General features: G+C 47.7%; 1 protein-coding gene across 1 annotated transcript in view; it reads right to left on the bottom strand.

Annotated features, from left to right (window-relative positions):
* Window positions 1–1,255: 1,255 nt before the first annotated feature.
* The window catches only part of LOC137535621 (oocyte zinc finger protein XlCOF8.4-like), a 42,765-nt gene continuing 26,437 nt past the window's right edge, over window positions 1,256–17,583 (bottom strand). The window contains exons 4-5 of the mRNA XM_068257481.1: window positions 10,275–10,398; window positions 1,256–9,479 (exon numbers count right to left, since the gene is read on the bottom strand). Coding sequence (XP_068113582.1) covers window positions 7,408–9,479; window positions 10,275–10,398 — 2,196 coding nt within the window. The 3' untranslated portion in view covers window positions 1,256–7,407. The remainder of the gene's footprint in view (window positions 9,480–10,274; window positions 10,399–17,583) is intronic.

The raw sequence follows: 17,583 nt of genomic DNA on the forward strand, positions 1-17,583 counted from the left end.
TTTGAGTATTTTCTTGCTTTTTGGTGGCTTAAAAGGCATTTTATTGACAAGTTTAAAAATATCTCCCAGGAGAAAACTATGGAGAAAAAGTGAATTGCATATGGGCCCTAGTCTAGGATATTGCTACCTTGTCTTTGTTATTTGTCTAGACTAGTTCCCGGGTGTTGATGCCAAGGACTTCACACCTAGACTAGGATATTGCTACCTTGTCTTTGTTATTTGTCTAGACTAGTTCCCGGGTGTTGATGCCAAGGACTTCACACCTAGACTAGGATATTGCTTACTGTATTGATCTCCTGTGTATGACTCTTAGCTAAAACTCTGACTCTGATCCTGTTTTCTGATCCTGTACTTTCGCCTATCTGCCTCCTAGTTGCCGAACCTCTGCCTGATTACCGATTACTCTCTTGTCTCACGATTCTATACCGATACGTACCTTCCTGTTGCTGAACCTCTGCCTGATTACTGATTACTCTCTTGTCTCACGATTCTATACAGATACGTACCTTCCTGTTGCTGAACCTCTGCCTGATTACCGATTACTCTCCTTGCCTCACGATTCTATACAGATACGTACCTTCCTGTTGCTGAACCTCTGCCTGATTACCGATTACTCTTCTGTCTCACGATTCTATACCGATACGTACCTTCCTGTTGCTGAACCTCTGCCTGATTACCGATTACTCTCTTGTCTCACGATTCTATACCGATACGTACCTTCCTGTTGCTGAACCTCTGCCTGATTACTTATTACTCTCTTGTCTCACGATTCTATACCGATACGTACCTTCCTGTTGCTGAACCTCTGCCTGATTACCGATTACTCTCTTGTCTCACGATTCTGTACTGATACGTACCTTCCTGTTGCTGAACCTCTGCCTGATTACTTATTACTCTCTTGTCTCACGATTCTATACCGATACGTACCTTCCTGTTGCTGAACCTCTGCCTGATTACTTATTACTCTCTTGTCTCACGATTCTATACCGATACGTACCTTCCTGTTGCTGAACCTCTGCCTGATTACTGATTACTCTCTTGTCTCACGATTCTATACCGATACGTACCTTCCTGTTGCTGAACCTCTGCCTGATTACTGATTACTCTCTTGTCTCACGATTCTATACCGATACGTACCTTCCTGTTGCTGAACCTCTGCCTGATTACCGATTACTCTCTTGTCTCACGATTCTATACCGATACGTACCTTCCTGTTGCTGAACCTCTGCCTGATTACCGATTACTCTCTTGTCTCACGATTCTATACCGATACGTACCTTCCTGTTGCTGAACCTCTGCCTGATTACTGATTACTCTCTTGCCTCACGATTCTGTACCGATACGTACCTTCCTGTTGCTGAACCTCTGCCTGATTACTGATTACTCTCTTGCCTCACGATTCTATACCGATACGTACCTTCCTGTTGCTGAACCTCTGCCTGATTACTGATTACTCTCTTGTCTCACGATTCTATACCGATACGTACCTTCCTGTTGCTGAACCTCTGCCTGATTACCGATTACTCTCTTGTCTCACGATTCTATACCGATACGTACCTTCCTGTTGCTGAACCTCTGCCTGATTACTGATTACTCTCTTGCCTCACGATTCTATACCGATACGTACCTTCCTGTTGCTGAACCTCTGCCTGATTACCGATTACTCTATTGTCTCACGATTCTATACCGATACGTACCTTCCTGTTGCTGAACCTCTGCCTGATTACCGATTACTCTCTTGTCTCACCATTCTATACCGATACGTACCTTCCTGTTGCTGAACCTCTGCCTGATTACCGATTACTCTCTTGTCTCACCATTCTATACCGATACGTACCTTCCTGTTGCTGAACCTCTGCCTGATTACCGATTACTCTCTTGCCTCACGATTCTATACCGATACGTACCTTCCTGTTGCTGAACCTCTGCCTGATTACTGATTACTCTCTTGTCTCACAATTCTATACCGATACGTACCTTCGTGTTGCTGAACCTCTGCCTGATTACCGATTACTCTCTCGTCTCACGATTCTATACCGATACGTACCTTCCTGTTGCTGAACCTCTGCCTGATTACCGATTACTCTATTGTCTCACGATTCTATACAGATACGTACCTTCCTGTTGCTGAACCTCTGCCTGATTACCGATTACTCTCTTGTCTCACGATTCTATACCGATACGTACCTTCCTGTTGCTGAACCTCTGCCTGATTACTTATTACTCTCTTGTCTCACGATTCTATACCGATACGTACCTTCCTGTTGCTGAACCTCTGCCTGATTACCGATTACTCTCTTGTCTCACGATTCTGTACTGATACGTACCTTCCTGTTGCTGAACCTCTGCCTGATTACTTATTACTCTCTTGTCTCACGATTCTATACCGATACGTACCTTCCTGTTGCTGAACCTCTGCCTGATTACTTATTACTCTCTTGTCTCACGATTCTATACCGATACGTACCTTCCTGTTGCTGAACCTCTGCCTGATTACTGATTACTCTCTTGTCTCACGATTCTATACCGATACGTACCTTCCTGTTGCTGAACCTCTGCCTGATTACTGATTACTCTCTTGTCTCACGATTCTATACCGATACGTACCTTCCTGTTGCTGAACCTCTGCCTGATTACCGATTACTCTCTTGTCTCACGATTCTATACCGATACGTACCTTCCTGTTGCTGAACCTCTGCCTGATTACCGATTACTCTCTTGTCTCACGATTCTATACCGATACGTACCTTCCTGTTGCTGAACCTCTGCCTGATTACCGATTACTCTTGTCTCACGATTCTATACCGATACGTACCTTCCTGTTGCTGAACCTCTGCCTGATTACCGATTACTCTCTTGTCTCACGATTCTATACCGATACGTACCTTCCTGTTGCTGAACCTCTGCCTGATTACTGATTACTCTCTTGCCTCACGATTCTGTACCGATACGTACCTTCCTGTTGCTGAACCTCTGCCTGATTACTGATTACTCTCTTGCCTCACGATTCTATACCGATACGTACCTTCCTGTTGCTGAACCTCTGCCTGATTACTGATTACTCTCTTGTCTCACGATTCTATACCGATACGTACCTTCCTGTTGCTGAACCTCTGCCTGATTACCGATTACTCTCTTGTCTCACGATTCTATACCGATACGTACCTTCCTGTTGCTGAACCTCTGCCTGATTACTGATTACTCTCTTGCCTCACGATTCTATACCGATACGTACCTTCCTGTTGCTGAACCTCTGCCTGATTACCGATTACTCTATTGTCTCACGATTCTATACCGATACGTACCTTCCTGTTGCTGAACCTCTGCCTGATTACCGATTACTCTCTTGTCTCACCATTCTATACCGATACGTACCTTCCTGTTGCTGAACCTCTGCCTGATTACCGATTACTCTCTTGTCTCACCATTCTATACCGATACGTACCTTCCTGTTGCTGAACCTCTGCCTGATTACTGATTACTCTCTTGCCTCACGATTCTATACCGATACGTACCTTCCGGTTGCTGAACCTCTGCCTGATTACCGATTACTCTCTTGTCTCACCATTCTATACCGATACGTACCTTCCTGTTGCTGAACCTCTGCCTGATTACCGATTACTCTCTTGCCTCACGATTCTATACCGATACGTACCTTCCTGTTGCTGAACCTCTGCCTGATTACTGATTACTCTCTTGTCTCACAATTCTATACCGATACGTACCTTCGTGTTGCTGAACCTCTGCCTGATTACCGATTACTCTCTCGTCTCACGATTCTATACCGATACGTACCTTCCTGTTGCTGAACCTCTGCCTGATTACCGATTACTCTCTTGTCTCACGATTCTATACCGATACGTACCTTCCTGTTGCTGAACCTCTGCCTGATTACCGATTACTCTCTTGTCTCACGATTCTATACCGATACGTACCTTCCTGTTGCTGAACCTCTGCCTGATTACCGATTACTCTCTTGTCTCACGATTCTATACCGATACGTACCTTCCTGTTGCTGAACCTCTGCCTGATTACCGATTACTCTCTTGTCTCACGATTCTATACCGAAATGTACCTTCCTGTTGCTGAACCTCTGCTTGATTACCGATTACTCTCTCGTCTCACGATTCTGTACCGACACTTACCTCTCTGCTGCCAAACCTTGCCTGCCTGACCATTTTACTCACCAGTGGGCCCTCGCCACTGGTGAGGTGTTAGCTACGCCAGCTCCGCTGGTCAAGCAGTTTCTGTTAGGCTGTAGTACAGCCTTAATTACCTGCTCATTAGGTAATCTGTCATTGTAGTGTTACTGTGTCTCCTAGGTTGCAGTACAGTCTGACTCACCCGCACCTCGGGTGTTCATTTGCCTGCAGTACATTCTGAATCACCCACTCCTCGGGAGATTCAGCCTCTTCAGTATTGTTTCTCCAGCGTGCTGGAGTTTGTACCTTAGTGCACGCTCAGTGTACTGATAGTACCTCACCAGCCCCTCTGGTGAGGTCTCGTTCACTATTAAAGTTACGGTTGCACCAAATCACTACACACTCAGCTCTTTGTCTGCTATACTAGTATTATTGGTGATTCTGCAGATCACCCATAATCAGGTATAGCGTCTGTATTATTGGTGATTCTGCAGATCACCACATAATCAGGTATAGCTTCTGTATTATTGGTGATTCTGCAGATCACCACATACTCAGACATCTGAGCAACGACACAAGACCGTTACAACTTGGAATACTTTGTCAGGTGCACTTTTATTCCACTATTATCCTGTTTGCCTCATCACAGGCCACTATGATATTGCATTTTTTATGTTTTTTTTCCAGTGACTAATTAGCATATGCCCAGGAGGAAGACAGTCTATAAGAAGACCAGAATAGTTTTCAGATCATAGGTATATTGTTTATTCTGGTACCAATATTCCATGTGTGTCCTGTATTAGCACTGTGCTACAATCGCAACATATTCTGTTCTTACAGATTATCTTCCTCATGGACATATGCTCATTAGTTATTGCTTTCCAAACCTGGAGTATGGAAGGGGAGCCATTTGTCCATCTAAGTGCTATAGTTTTCCTAGCCAGAAACAATTATTCCCTAAGGAAAATATGTTGGACACTATGGGGGACACTGGGGGGGGGGGGGGGGGGGACACACACTTTGGAGGACACTGGGAGGCTGGGATACACTATGGGGGACACACTATGGGGGACACTAGGAAGCTGGACACACTATGGGGACACTGGGAAGCTGGAACACACTATGGAGGACACTGGGGGGCTGGGACACACTATGGAGGACACTGGAGGGCTGAGACACACTATGGGGGACACTAGGGAGCTGGGGCACACTATGGAGGACACTGGGAAGCTGGGACACACTATGGATGAAACTAGGAAGCTGGGACACACTATGGAGGACACTGGGGGGCTGGGACACACTATGGAGGACACTGGGGGGCTGGGACACACTATGGGGGACACTGGGAAGCTGGGACACACTATGGAGGGACACTGGGGGGCTGGGACACACTATGAAGGACACTGGGGGGCTGGGACACACTATAGGGGACACTGGGGGGCTGGGACACACTTTGGAGGACACTGGGAAGCTGGGACACACTATGGGGACACTGGGGGGCTGGGACACACTATGGAGGACACTGGGAAGCTGGGACACACTATGGGGGACACTGGGGAGCTGGGACACACTATGGAGGACACTGGGGGGCTGGGACACACTATGGAGGACACTGGGGGGCTGGGACACACTATGGAGGACACTGGGACACACTATGGAGGACACTGGGAAGCTGGGACACACTATGGAGGACACTGGGGGGGCTGGGACACACTATGGGGGACACTGGGAAGCTGGGACACACTATGGGGGACACTGGAAAGCTGGGACACACTATGGGGGACACTGGGGAGCTGGGACACACTATGGGGGACACTGGGACACACTATGGAGGACACTGGGAAGCTGGGACACACTATGGAGGACACTGGGGGGGCTGGGACACACTATGGGGGACACTGGGAAGCTGGGACACACTATGGGGGACACTGGAAAGCTGGGACACACTATGGGGGACACTGGGGAGCTGGGACACACTATGGGGGACACTGGGGAGCTGGGACACACTATGGGGGACACTGGGGAGCTGGGACACACTATGGGGGACACTGGGGAGCTGGGACACACTATGGGGGACACTGGGGAGCTGGGACACACTTTGGAGGACACTGGGAAGCTGGGACACACTATGGAGGACACTGGGGGGATGGGACACACTTTGGAGGACACTGGGAAGCTGGGACACACTATGGGGGACACTGGGGGCTGGGACACACTTTGGAGGACACTGGGAAGCTGGGACACACTATGTGGACACTGGGGGGCTGGGACACACTTTGGAGGACACTGGGAAGCTGGGACACACTATGGGGGACACTGGGGGGCTGGGACACACTTTGGAGGACACTGGGAAGCTGGGACACACTATGGGGGACACTGGGGGGCTGGGACACACTTTGGAGGACACTGGGAAGCTAGGACACACTATGGAGGACACTGGGGGGCTGGGACATCCTAGACACAAAAAAGATCTTTCAGATGTACCAAATATTCTGCGGATATGAAGTGTGGATCTGCTAAGTGTGATAGAATTTGCATCTTATTTGGTAAGAGGACCAATTCCAATGTGTGAAAATCTCACTAAGGGAAGGGAGGAGGGAGTGTTTTGGATAAAGAATGGTGGATTGTGTGATTGACAAATGTGGTAAATATAGAATGATTTGTATGACTATTGCACAGATTTGACTATGCCCTTTATAAAGGTGGATACATTAGCAGGGTGGAAGAACTGAAGGAATACTAAAGCACTGATTCCATGGTCATTTGCAGTGGCAAACCCATGTAAGAACCATCAGTTTTCCCTGTATTTGTAGTTTTGCCAGCTCACATAGTCGTATCCATTTGTTCAGTGAATGTTGGCTGGTAGACATGTTTCTGAAGAACAGACCAGCTGCATCCATCAAGGTCACACCGCCAATGTTACTGCTAAAGCGTGGCTCCACCCTCATCCTGAAAATGAGGTTCTCCTAAGTCACGGGTGGACAATCTCCTGAGTCACGGGTGGACAATCTCCTAAATCACGGGTGGACAATCTCCTGAGTCACGGGTGGACGCAGTTCCCACCTGTTCTTCTACCTCACCACTTGTGGCCTGCATCTCCATCGCCTTGGGTGTAGAATGGTGGACGTGTCAGATCCCTCAGGGCCTGAAAGCTGCACCAACTGCGACTTATTTGATGTAGACAGAAGAATTGTACGCACATTCACTGCCTTCTCCACAATCTGGATTGAGAGCTGAATAATTAAATACTGATTAAGCGTATGGGTCAGAGGTAAGGAAAGGGTTTCCTCCCTCTATGAGTTCTTTGGTGGGCAATAAGACTAGAGTTTTTCATGAAGGATTTCCCACACTCTGGGCAGGAGAATGGCTTCTCTCCACCGTGGATCCGCTGGTGAGTAACCAGATTGGAGCTCTTGATGAAAGATTTCCCACACAAAGAACACACAAATGGCTTTTCACCTGTGTGGGTCCTTTGATGTGTCACCAAAATGGACTTTTGATTAAAGCTTTTGCCACAATCTGTACAAGAGAACGGTTTCTCACCGGTGTGAATGCGCTGGTGACGGATAAGGTGTGGATTACTTGAGAAATATTTCCCACATTCAAAACAGACAAATTGAGTCTCTCTGGGAGAAAATCTCCGGGAAAATTCAGATGGCCTAGGTAACCTCCTCTCTCCCTCGTACCAAGGTAAAGACTTTCCACTGGATTGTCCACTTGTAGGTGCCACTAGATTTTGATTGTTGTTGCCACGAAAAGTTTTCCACCAATCAGGAAAAGCAGCTGGTTTCTCTCCAGCACAAGTCCTGGAATTTGTCTGAGAGGTCATCCTGTTGGAGGTTTCACCACCACGTTTAGCAGCAGAGACAAACATTGAGTTTTGTAATTGTTCAGAACTGACCTCCCAACTGTTATATCCCAGAATGCCACTGTCAGGATATACCTGGTCTGATGGACCATACGAGTTGAATGTAATTTCTTCATATACATCTGTAGGTAAGAAAAGGTCAGTGAGATCCCCTTCTGCACAGGAGGCTGTCTCCACCTTTATGTAATGACTTGGTAAAAGTGTACGGTCTGTGGAAGTATTGATTCTACTCCTGGAAACACTCCCGTCATCTAAAGAATTGGCCTTCTCTTTACTATGAGCAGAAGGACAAGGAGGATAATTCTTGGAGTTATAAATGCTAGGATCTGAAGGGTATCCTCTCTCACAGGACTGGGGTTCTACCTTGATATGAGCGCAAAGATCTGGTGGAAAATCTCTAGGGTTATACACATCATTGCTAGATGAGGGTTGGGGAGCAGCTCCAGGTTTATAAATTCCATTATTAGATGGAGGTTGTGGAGCAGCTCCAGGGTTATAAATGTCATTACTAGTCGGGGGTTGGGGAGCAGCTCCAGGGTTATAAATGTCATTACTAGTCGGGGGTTGGGGAGCAGCTCCAGGGTTATAAATGTCATTACTAGTCGGGGGTTGGGGAGCAGCTCCAGGGTTATAAATGTCATTACTAGTCAGGGGTTGGGGAGCAGCTCCAGGGTTATAAATGTCATTACTAGTCGGGGGTTGGGGAGCAGCTCCAGGGTTATAAATGTCATTACTAGTCGGGGGTTGGGGAGCAGCTCCAGGGTTATAAACGTCCTTGATGGGGCAGGAATTGCCTTCACACGAATGTGGTTCTTTCTTGACAGGAGTACAGGAATCCTGTGGATGAATGCCAGAGGCATAAATATTCTGAGTAGATGTATTCTGTAAATGTTCCCGGGTATAAATCTTATTATGAGTAGATGGATTTGGTGGATCATCTCCAGGTTTATAAGTACTCTGAGTAGCGAGAAGTGCTGAAGCATCTAAAGGGTTGCAATGCTTTTGATAAGAGAGATCTTGTTGATCATCTACAGGATTATAAATATTCTGAGAAGAGTGATCTTGTAGACCATCTCCATGATCATAAATGTCCTTGTTTGAATAGTAACCAGATTCCTCCTTGATAGGGTTGGATGGGCATTTTATGTGACGTTCAGCATTTTCACCATGTCCTTGATTTGGAACAGTTTGAGGAGTAGGATCTCCAGGAGTGGGACCATATAAATTCAGAATACCATGTGAAATCGCCTTGTCCTTTTTACCAGGAGCGTTCATATAGCCGTTGGATGTGTTTCCATGTTCTTCCTTCAACAAGTCTAAAGAATGGGACTCCTTCTTCTCAGTGCCACCGACTATGTCCTGACCATCATTTCCACATTGGCTTCTAACCAAACTTTTGTCATCTACAGGACTGACCACGGAAAGATGTGGTAAAAAATCCCCAGAAGAAAAGTATCCAGCTGACAGCTCTAAAGAGAAAACGAACACAATTTAGTGTAAACCATATCACCATAAAACTACCAACGTTTTCTAATATCTGCCTTCCTAATTCTAACAGTAGCTTTAACATCAAACTAATCTGAAAATATCACCACGGGGATGAACGGTCAGAGATTGGACTTGCCTAGGTTACTTGCTTGATTTATCTGCACTGTAGGAGGAAGCACCTCCTCCAGACACGACTTCTGGATGATTATAACAAATGCTGACTTAGGGCCAGTGCACACCAGAAAGTGATGGCGTACTCGCAAACGCTCAGCATTTTTTGAAGTCATTTTTCTAGGCGATTCTAGGCATGTGCCTAACAATTTTCTAATCATGCCTAGCGATTTTCGGAGCGTTTCAGTGTAGAGTTTTTCTACTTTGTTACAGTAGATCTGTAACTCAGCAGCTTCTGTAACAAGAACGCTTGGAATATCGCTCAGATCTAGCGCTTTTCAGATCGATTTTCCACTTTACTATACTTAACATTGAGGCTGAATCGCCTCAGAACTCAGCAGAAATGCTGCAGGACTCGCGTTTGGGAGAAAATCACATCGCTCTGGTGTGATCCATCCCATCCAAATACATTAGCCAAGCGCTTGTCAAGCTGCTGGCGTTTTTTAAAAGCGCTCACAAGCGTTCTTGGTGTGCACCAGTCCTGGAAAGCATCTGTACTTCCCTTCAAGCCTGGCAAATGAATCCTTTACTAGCAGGCACCAGCCCTTATATAACACATGACTCCCTCCTTCCCACAACATGAAGAACACATGAACATTGCTTACCGTGTGACGTGCGGGTCCAGTCTTCCTCCATAATGATGTCCTTGTAGAGGTCCTTGTGTCCTTCTACATACTGCCACTCCTCCATGGAGAAATACACGGTGACATCCTCACACCTTATAGGAACCTGAAACACACAATGGTACAGTCACCACCCAGACACACCCCTTGTGTTACTGGATAATCTCCCATAATTCCCAGCACCGCTCACCACCCAGACACGCCCCTTGTGTTACTGGATAATGTCCCATAATTCCCTGCTCACCACCCAGACACGCCCCCTTGTGTTACTGGATAATATCCCATAATTCCCTGCTCACCACCCAGACACGCCCCTTGTGTTACTGGATAATATCCCATAATTCCCTGCTCACCACCCAGACACACCCCTTGTGTTAATAGATAATATCCCATAATTCCCAGCACCTCTCACCACCCAGACACGCCCCTTGTGTTACTGGCTAATTTCCCATAATTCTCTGCTCACCACCCAGACACGCCCCTTGTGTTACTGGATAATGTCCCATAATTCCCAGCACCTCTCACCACACAGACACGCCCCTTGTGTTACTGGATAATATCCCATAATTCCCTGCTCACCACCCAGACACACCCACTTGTGTTACTGGATAATGTCCCATAATACCCAGCACCTCTCACCACCCAGACACGCCCCTTGTGTTACTGGATAATGTCCCATAATTCCCTGCTCACCACCCAGACACGCCCCTTGTGTTACTGGATAATGTCCCATAATTCCCTGCTCACCACCCAGACACGTCCCTTGTGTTACTGGATAATATCCCATAATTCCCAGCACCTCTCACCACCCAGACATGCCCCTTGTGTTACTGGATAATATCCCATAATTCCCAGCACCTCTCACCACCCAGACACGCCCCTTGTGTTACTGGATAATATCCCTTATTTCCCTGCCCACCAACCAGACACGCCCCTTGTGTTACTGGATAATATCCCATAATTCCCAGCACCTCTCACCACCCAGACACGCCCCTTGTGTTACTGGATAATATCCCTTATTTCCCTGCTCACCACCCAGACACGCCCCTTGTGTTACTGGATAATGTCCCTTATTTCCCTGCTCACCACCCAGACACGCCCCTTGTGTTACTGGATAATATCCCTTATTTCCCTGCTCACCACCCAGACACGCCCCTTGTGCTACTGGATAATGTCCCATAATTCCCTGCTCACCACCCAGACACGCCCCTTGTGTTACTGGATAATGTCCCATAATTCCCTGCTCATCACCCAGACACGCCCCTTGTGTTACTGGATAATGTCCCATAATTCCCAGCACCTCTCACCACCCAGACACGCCCCTTGTGTTACTGGATAATAGCCCATAATTCCCTGCTCACCACCCAGACACGCCCCTTGTGTTACTGGATAATGTCCCATAATTCCCAGCACCTCTCACCATCCAGACACGCCCCTTGTGTTACTGGATAATGTCCCATAATTCCCAGCACCTCTCACCACTCAGACACGCTCCTTGCGTTACTGGATAATGTCCCATAATTTCCTGCTCACCACCCAGACACGCCCCTTGCGTTACTGGATAATGTCCCATAATTCCCTGCTCACCACCCAGACACGCCCTTTGTGTTACTGGTTAATGTCCCATAATTCCCTGCTCACAAACCAGACACGCCCCTTGTGTTACTGGATAATGTCCCATAATTCCCAGCACCTCTCACCACCCAGACACACCCCTTGTGTTACTGGTTAATGTCCCATAATTCCCTGCTCACCACCTAGACACGCCCCTTGTGTTACTGGATAATGTCCCATAATTCCCAGCACCTCTCACCACCCAGACACGCCCCTTGTGTTACTGGTTAATGTCCCATAATTCCCTGCTCACCAACCAGACACGCCCCTTGTGTTACTGGATAATGTCCCATAATTCCCAGCACCTCTCACCACCCAGACACGCTCCTTGCGTTACTGGATAATGTCCCATAATTCCCTGCTAACCAACCAGACACGCCCCTTGTGTTACTGGATAATGTCCCATAATTCCCAGCACCTCTCACCACCCAGACACGCCCCTTGTGTTACTGGATAATATCCCATAATTCCCTGCTCACCACCCAGACACGCCCCTTGTGTTACTGGATAATGTCCCATAATTCCCAGCACCTCTCACCACCCAGACACGCTCCTTGCGTTACTGGATAATGTCCCATAATTCCCTGCTCACCACCCAGACACGCCCCTTGTGTTACTGGATAATGTCCCATAATTCCCAGCACCTCTCACCATCCAGACACGCCCCTTGTGCTACTGGATAATGTCCCATAATTCCCTGCTCATCACCCAGACACGTCCCCTTGTGTTACTGGATAATATCCCATAATTCCCTGCTCACCACCCAGACACACCCCTTGTGTTACTGGATAATGTCCCATAATTCCCTGCTCACCACCCAGACACGCCCCTTGTGTTACTGGATAATATCCCATAATTCCCAGCACCTTTCACCATCCAGACACGCCCCTTGTGTTACTGGATAATGTCCCATAATTCCCAGCACCTCTCACCACCCAGACACGCTCCTTGAGTTACTGGATAATGTCCCATAATTCCCTGCTCACCACCCAGACACGCCCCTTGTGTTAATGGATAATATCCCATAATTCCCAGCACCTCTCACCACCCAGACACGCCCCTTGTGTTACTGGATAATGTCCCATAATACCCTGCTCACCACCCAGACACGCCCCTTGTGTTACTGGATAATGTCCCATAATTCCCAGCACCTCTCACCACCCAGACATGCCCCTTGTGTTACTGGATAATATCCCATAATTCCCTGCTCACCACCCAGACACGCCCCTTGTGTTACTGGATAATATCCCATAATTCCCAGCACCTCTCACCATCCAGACACGCCCCTTGTGTTACTGGATAATGTCCCATAATTCCCAGCACCTCTCACCACCCAGACACGCTCCTTGAGTTACTGGATAATGTCCCATAATTCCCTGCTCACCACCCAGACATGCCCCTTGTGTTAATGGATAATATCCCATAATTCCCAGCACCTCTCACCACCCAGACACGCCCCTTGTGTTACTGGATAATGTCCCATAATTCTCAGCACCTCTCACCACCCAGACACGTCCCTTGTGTTACTGGATAATATCCCATAATTCCCTGCTCACCACCCAGACACACCCCTTGTGTTACTGGATAATATCCCATAATTCCCAGCACTGCTCACCACCCAGACACGCCCCTTGTGTTACTGGATAATATCCCATAATTCCCAGCACCTCACACCACCCAGACACGCCCCTTGTGTTACTGGATAATATCCCATAATTCCCTGCTCACCACCCAGACACACCCCTTGTGTTACTGGATAATGTCCTATAATTCCCTGCTCACCACTAGAGATGGCCCGAACCTCCGATTTTAGGTCCACGAACCTACCGCGAAAGTTCGGTTTGCGCAAACTTTCGCGAACCGCAATAGACTTCAATGGGGAGGCGAACTTGGAAAATTAGAAAAAATTATGCTGGCCAGAAAAGTGATGAAAAAGATGTTTCAAGGGGTCTAATGCCTGGAGGGAGACATGGTTGAGTTTGATAGACGTCAAAAGTCCCGGAAAAAAAATCTGGATTTGACGCAAATCAGTGTTTTAAGGACAGAAATCACATTGAATGTTAAATTGCAGGCCTAAACTACTTTATAACATCTTGCATGTGTATACATCAATCAGGGAGTGTAATTCCTCCTTCCTCCTCCTCCTGTCTTGATTTGTCTTGCAGGGATTTGTAGGATGTCAAAAGCCAGCTTACATACATTGGCCAGGAATAGAACCCAGGTCAACTGCTTGGAAGGCAGCTATGCTCACCACTATACCACCGACACTACATGCTGAAGCCAGCCTAGCATGTACCATTCTGATATACCCAAGAGAAAAATGAGCTTGCTTAGCGATTTGTAGGATGTCAAAAGCACACTCACATACATTGGCCAGGAATCAAACCCGGGTCAACTGCTTGGAAGGCAGCTATGCTCACCACTATACCACCAACGCTACATGCTGTGGTGTCACAGTTCACTCATCTCTTCAACTACAAGAAAGGCCCAGGAATAGTCTTAGCTACCGTAATATCTATGTTACGGCGGGGCCCTTATTACACTTTCTCTTACAGGGCTATGGAAACCGTTATGTCCATGCGATAAAGCGAGGTGCAAAAATGTAATCATGCCTAGCAGAGGATGATTTCGATCCATCAACCTCTGGGTTATGGGCCCAGCACACTTCTGCTGCACCACTCTGCAGTCTGCTTACATTTGTATACAATCTTCAAGTTTAAGAAGGGTACATTAGTTGAAATAGTTACACTACAATCTATGTTACAGCAAAGCCCTAATGACACTTTCTCCTAAGGGGTTATGGTGGCCGATTGGCCCATGTGGTAAAGCAAGGTGTAAAAACCAAAGTACACCTAGCAGAGGATAGTTTTGATCCATCGACCTCTGGGTTATGGGCCCAGCACGCTTCCGCTGCACCACTCTGCTTATGTTTGTATATAACCTTCAAGTTTAAGAAGGGTACATTAGTTGAAATAGTTACACTACAATCTATGTTACAGCAAGGCCCTAACGACACTTTCTCTTACGGGGCTATGGCCGCCGATTGGCCCATGTGGTAAAGCAAGGTGTAAAAACCAAAGTACACCTAGCAGAGGATGGTTTCGATCCATCGACCTCTGGGTTATGGGCCCAGCACACTTCCGCTGCGCCACTCTGCTGCTGTACAGCAGATGCTTCGTTGTAGGAAAAAGTGAGTGAGACCTCTTAGCCGTACGGAAAAATGGGCACTCCTTTGCTTACTTCTTTCTGGCCTTTGTCATCATGAAAGGATCATAGAAATATATGTAGATATTTGATATATACAGGTTTTGTTTAAAGTGGCGTTAAACTTCTTGGAGCAGACTTTTTTCCTCCCTCCACAAGACAGACATGCATCCACATAAAATCGTTTAGCAACAACTGTGTGCACAGTCTCTGTGGTGCAATCAGTTAGTGTGTTCGGCTGTTAACCGAAAGGTTGGTGGTTCAAGCCCAGAGAGAGAAAGAGATGGTTCTACATGGCTATCTGGGGTTCTCTTTGGACAACTGTTGAATGCAAAAGGCAAGACTGTCCCTGGGTGGGCTTGAACCACCAACCTTTCGGTGAACAGCTGAATGTGCTAACCGATTTGCCACAGAGACTGTGCATGCAGTTGCTGTTGAATTATTTTATGGGGATGTATGTGTGTCTTTTGGAGGGAGGAAGTAAGTCTGCTCTAAGAAGTTTCAGCATGTATCGTTGGTGGTATAGTGGCGAGCATAGCTGCCTTCCAAGCAGCTGATCTGGGTTCCATTCCCGGACAATGTATGTGAACTGGCTTTTTGTAACGATTGTGGATTTTATTTCCGTGGTCAGTGCACAGGACACGCGCCGACACTACGGAAATCCTCCACAAGCGTGTAAATGAAGTGAACCCAGCTTGGGTGCTTTGCACCCGTAGAGGGAGATTCCCACCGGCAGATGGAGCTGTGGAGTGCAGACGAGCACCGCCTCTGCACGGCCACAGATGCCAGATGGGGATTGTACGAGTTGAACCGAGGCAGGGCTGAACAGCCCTAAAAGAGAAAGAGCACAGGGACGGTGTGAATGTGTGTCCACCAATCTAGTCGCTACCGATCGACGGTGAACACACACCAGCGGAAACAAAAGAATGAATGCAATCGCCAGACTGGCGATTGCCAACAGCGACACAAGGGCGAGCAGAATAAAGCACGAGAGTAGCAAAAGGCAGAGCAAACAACAATCATAAGATAAGGAAAATAACAAACGCTAACTAAACGCGAACACCGCACTCAATCGCAACAGTGAACACGTTTAAGCACGATCACCGCGCGTTAGGCGCCCAGTGATAAGCGTGCCACCCTAACTAACCAACAACACACAAACACAACATAGAGGATGCGAACGCTTGCCAACGGTTACCTCACCGAGCCTATAGTAAGCGTTCATACAAGACAAGACAGAGAGGAGGAGCGGCCAGCAGCAACCGCAGCTCTGGCCTACACTCCCAGTCAGCATACAGAAGGAACCACCGCTGCTACCGCTAGAGCGAGTGCGAACCAAGTACAGAAACAAAGCCAGCAGGTTCCACTGCTCTTTTCCACCAGAGCAAGTGTGAACCAAGCACAGAAACAAAGCAAGCAGGTTCCACTGCCCTTTTCCACCAGAGCAAGTGTGAACCAAGTAGAGAAACAAAGCTAGCTGGATCCACTGCTCTTTTCCACCAGAGCAAGTGTGATCCGAGTACAGGAATATGCCTAGCAGGATCCACTGCTCTTTTCCACCAGAGCAAGTGTGATCTGAGTACAGGAATATGCCTAGCAGGATCCACTGCTCTTACCGCCAGAGCGAGTGCGATCCAGGTACTGGACCAAACAATTCACCTTCGCCAACCGCTGGCGACAGTGCAATCACAAGGACAAGACAAGACAGGCAATACAGATAATACAACCTGACTGCACTAGGAGGAATGCCTAGTGCAGACCCCAGGAATTACTCTAAGATAATCCCAGCAAACGACAGCAAGGCTGACACTCTAGGAGTGTTTGCAGGAACAAACCTTCATGACCAGCAAAGGATTGTGGGATCACATGGTATTTATACTGCAAGCCTTCAAAGGATGCAGCTAGGCAATTTGCATGACAAGTGTATGCAAATTCCTCAGTAGCAGAGCAGGTCTGAAACTTGCAAAGTGAAGACAGGTCTCTTTCCCAGAGACCTGTAGCCCACAGACTCAGGGAATGGTCAAACAGCTGTCTGCCTGTGCAGACAGCTGAGCGGATCATTACACTTTTGACATCCTGCAAATCCCTGGAAGACAAGATAGGAGGAGGAGGTGGAAGGTGGAGGTGAAAAAAAAAGCATAAGAACATTAGCTCTCAAAAGAGCTGTTGTGGGTGCTATTTTAGGAATGTGAGAGAACGCGGAAAAGCCGCCGCGTGTGCTGCTGAGGAGGCGGCTGATTCCGCGTCCAATGCGGCGGTTTGCACGCGGAAGCGTGCGTCTGGTAACAGGGAAGAACGCGGAAAAGCCGCAGCATGTAACAACAGTAAGGCGGCTGGTTACACGTCCAGCGCGGCGGTTTGCACGCTGCAGCGTGTGTCTGATGTGGCTGGGTCTGTTAGTGCACACAGGCTTAGGAATATGCGCGCGCGCGCTGAGAGGCAGAACTCTTATACTGGGCAAGTAGAGGTCAGC

Source organism: Hyperolius riggenbachi, chromosome 10, assembly GCF_040937935.1.
Source record: "Hyperolius riggenbachi isolate aHypRig1 chromosome 10, aHypRig1.pri, whole genome shotgun sequence".
Classification (NCBI taxonomy): Eukaryota; Metazoa; Chordata; class Amphibia; order Anura; family Hyperoliidae; genus Hyperolius; species Hyperolius riggenbachi.